General features: G+C 50.7%; 1 protein-coding gene across 1 annotated transcript; it reads left to right on the plus strand.

The window, feature by feature from the left end:
• The first annotated feature begins 288 nt into the window (after positions 1 to 288).
• On the plus strand, positions 289 to 2,482 carry LOC123499928. Its single transcript, XM_045248459.1, has 4 exons — positions 289 to 315; positions 743 to 1,027; positions 1,127 to 2,094; positions 2,206 to 2,482. The coding sequence occupies exons 1-4, from the start codon at positions 289 to 291 to the stop codon at positions 2,480 to 2,482; spliced, it is 1,557 nt and encodes a 518-aa protein (XP_045104394.1).
• The last annotated feature ends 901 nt before the right edge of the window (positions 2,483 to 3,383 follow it).

Consider the following 3,383-nt stretch of genomic DNA (forward strand, 5'->3'; position numbering starts at 1 on the left):
GGTGACGTGGAAGATTCATGAGACGGTGACGTGGAAGGTTCATGAGACGGTGACGTGGAAGGGGAGGTGGAGAGGTGGCGAACGAGGTAGCAAGTGGAGGAGGTGAGGGTAGTGGAGTATGTTACGGGTGGGCCGTAACAAGTGACAAAGTGAATTAACCATTACATTATAAATTATAATAGTTGTCTTATGATGAGGAATAAAAAAAAAAATTTATTTTTTTATGTAGAATATTAGGAATAAAAAATACGACATTGATATGCGGTTTGTATTCTTATCTTACTAAGCATGCAGGTTTTACAAGACCTATATACTGTAAAGCGCCATATATCCTTTTCTGGTTGGCACTTAAGTTAATTAATTAATACATACTGCAACAATAAAACAAAAGTAAAAAATATCCTCATTACCATAAATGGGACTGATTGAGGTTGATGACGATTCTCATTGTTCCACCTAGTGCTTCATTTGCTATACCAGTACATAATATATTTTGATACTTTGCTAGGATCTGAAGAGATTTTGGCACTTTACAAGGATCTGAAGTTTTTGATGAACTGATGGGATTTGATCAATTTTTGATGTTTTGAAGACCACTGGTGTTTTTGATGATATGATATCATCTAGTCAGATTCAGCCATTTGACAAATTGAAAAAGTAACTTTTTTTTACACTTTGAAAAGATTGGGTTTTTGACGTATTGACAGTCTGACACCCTTGGAACAATTTTGATGCTTTGCAGGCGCCCCAGTTCAAGTGTGTAGATGGCACTCTGCTGTTTGATTCAAGTGTGAAGGAGGCTTTCTGGCACACTTATGATTTTCTAGAAACATGTGCCATGAAGGGCGTGACCTTGAAGCCAGAAAAGTTCAAGTCCTGCAGGAGGCAGGTGGACTTTGTTGGATTTCACATAGGGTGGGACACCTACAAGCCCACAGAGGAGAGGCTGGCTGCTTTGAGGAGTTTTGACATGCCTGCCCAGCCCTTCCTAACAGACATCTGCTCCTGGCACGGTTTTGTTAACCAGGTTCCGCTTTTCCTGGCCACCGCACCAATCATGGAGCCATTTAGGGAGCTTCTACGTAAACCACAGGGAAAGAAAGTCTACTAGGACGTCAAACTGCAGGAGAAGTTTGAACTGAAAAAGGAAGTAATCTACAAACTGTCGCAGGAGGGCCTGACGTTCTATGACAAGGATAGGCCTACTGTGGTGGCGACGGACTGGAGTAAAGTGGGCATTGGCTTCGTGATTCTGCAGCAGCATTGTTCCTGTCTCATGAGAGAAGCCCCCTTCTGCTACAAAAGTGGGTGGCGCTTGGCATTGTGTGGCAGCCGTCACCTGACACCTGTGGAAACAGGCTACGCGCCCGTGGAGGGCGAGGGTCTGGCTGTCGCATGGTGCCTTCGCAAAGCCCGCCTATTCCTCCTTGGGTGCCCCAATCTTCTCATCATAACTGACCATCGTCCGCTGGTGAAGCTCTTGGGGGACAGGGAGCTGAAGGACGTGGTTAACCCAAGACTGTTTGCCCTGAAAAAGACCCAGCAGTATAGATTTCAGATCAAATACTTGCCTGGCAAGCGCAACCACGCCACGGATTTCCTGTCTCGCTACACGGCACTCTGCGCACCACCAGACGTTGTGGATAAAGAGCAGGCCAGCGCAATAGAGGTCGCGGTGGCGGCCGCGACAGTGGCAGCACTCGACAGTGGCGAGCAGATAGTCATGGACAGCGCGACAGTGCTGCAAGCGGCCGCTGATGATCCAGACTATCAGCTACTCGTCGCGAAGGTATCAGCAGGAGACTGGAACCCACGCCGGGCGCAAGAGGTGGTCTGCCTGCGTCAGTTCTACGTGGTCAGGGACAGGATGGCGGTGTCGCAAGGCCTGGTGACTTACACCTTCGAGCAGGGGTCAGTGCGCCTGGTGATACCGGTGACGCTGAGACAACGTGTGGCGGCGAACCTTCACGCGGGCCACCAAGGGCTGGACTGGATGTTAAGAAGGGCGAGGCAAGCTATGTATTGGCCCAGCATGGAAGGTGATCTGCAGCACCACAGAGATTCCTGCACCGTCTGCAACGCACACTCACCCTCGTAAGCCGCCTAGCCCCTCAGCCCCACGCTCCCACCTCAGTACCCCTTCCAACACACCGTGGCTGACTTGTTTCAGCTTGAAGGGCATGTGTACTTGGCTTATGCTGACAGACTCACCGGCTGGCTCGAAATAGCACACTTTGTCAGCGGCGCCACTTCAAGCAAACTTGCGTCAGTGCTTAGGCAATACTTCAACCGGTGGGGCGCTCTAGAATCAGTCTCCACGGACGGGGTAACTAACTTAACCAGTGAGGAGATGTGCAACTTCTTTGGGAGGTGGGGAGTGGAGAGGAGGGTAGCCTCTGCCCACTTCCCGCAGTCAAATGGACGGGCAGAGGTCGCAGTGAAGTTCGCCATGAGGCTGCTGCGGGCCAACACGGACGCCTGAGGCAACCTGGACACTGACAGAGCTGCAGTGGCGTTGCTACAGTACATGAACACGCCTCTGCGATGCGTGAACAAGTCACCAGCTCAACTGGCCATGGGCAGGTAGCTATGGGACGGTGTGCCATTCCACGATTAGCACTACAGGGTAGACATGTTCTGGTAGCAGGCACTGCGGGCAAGAGAGCGTGAAGCAGCCCGGCATCAAGAGGCATGGGTTGACAGGCAGGGAACGCCAAGAACTCTGCCCCCTATTGCGCTCGACACGCAGGTGTGGATACAGGAACCGTCTACGAAGGTGTGGGATAGGCATGGCATTGTCATTGAAGTGCGGCCGCACGTCAGTGGACGACTCACATTACGCAACCGCCGGCACTTGCGGCCTATGCCTTGCGGGCCGCGGCAGGCACAATCGCCTCCCCTTCCCTACCCGGGCACCACCCTGCCGCTCACCAGGACACTGTCTCTCGCCCAGCACGGTGTGTCAGGCAGCCGGTATGCATGGCAGACTATGTCCCTGGCACATCCTCACAATGAAATGTGTGTGCGTGCGTGGTTGTGTGCGTTGGCGTGCATGTGTGCTTTTTAATGAGAGTCAGTTTAGTTGTGAGTGTCCTCACCGTTACTTTGTTTATTTTTTTATATAAGGATCTATGTTATTGTGCTCACAGAAGTCTCTGCTTTAGTTTCATTATTTTGTCAGATCCTACACTGTTCATTATGTATGTGACATGCCTATTGCATTATCTTGGGGGGAGATGTAGGATATGTACAATATGTTGGGCCAGCCTCACCGGCAACACACCACCACTCAGTCTGTACTCAGCAGTTGGCCTCGGGACTTTCAGTAAAGAACACGCACTCTCCACCTTGTTTCACTCAGCCCTCCTACACCTTTAAAATCA

Source organism: Portunus trituberculatus, chromosome 50 (genome assembly GCF_017591435.1).
Source record: "Portunus trituberculatus isolate SZX2019 chromosome 50, ASM1759143v1, whole genome shotgun sequence".
Classification (NCBI taxonomy): Eukaryota; Metazoa; Arthropoda; class Malacostraca; order Decapoda; family Portunidae; genus Portunus; species Portunus trituberculatus.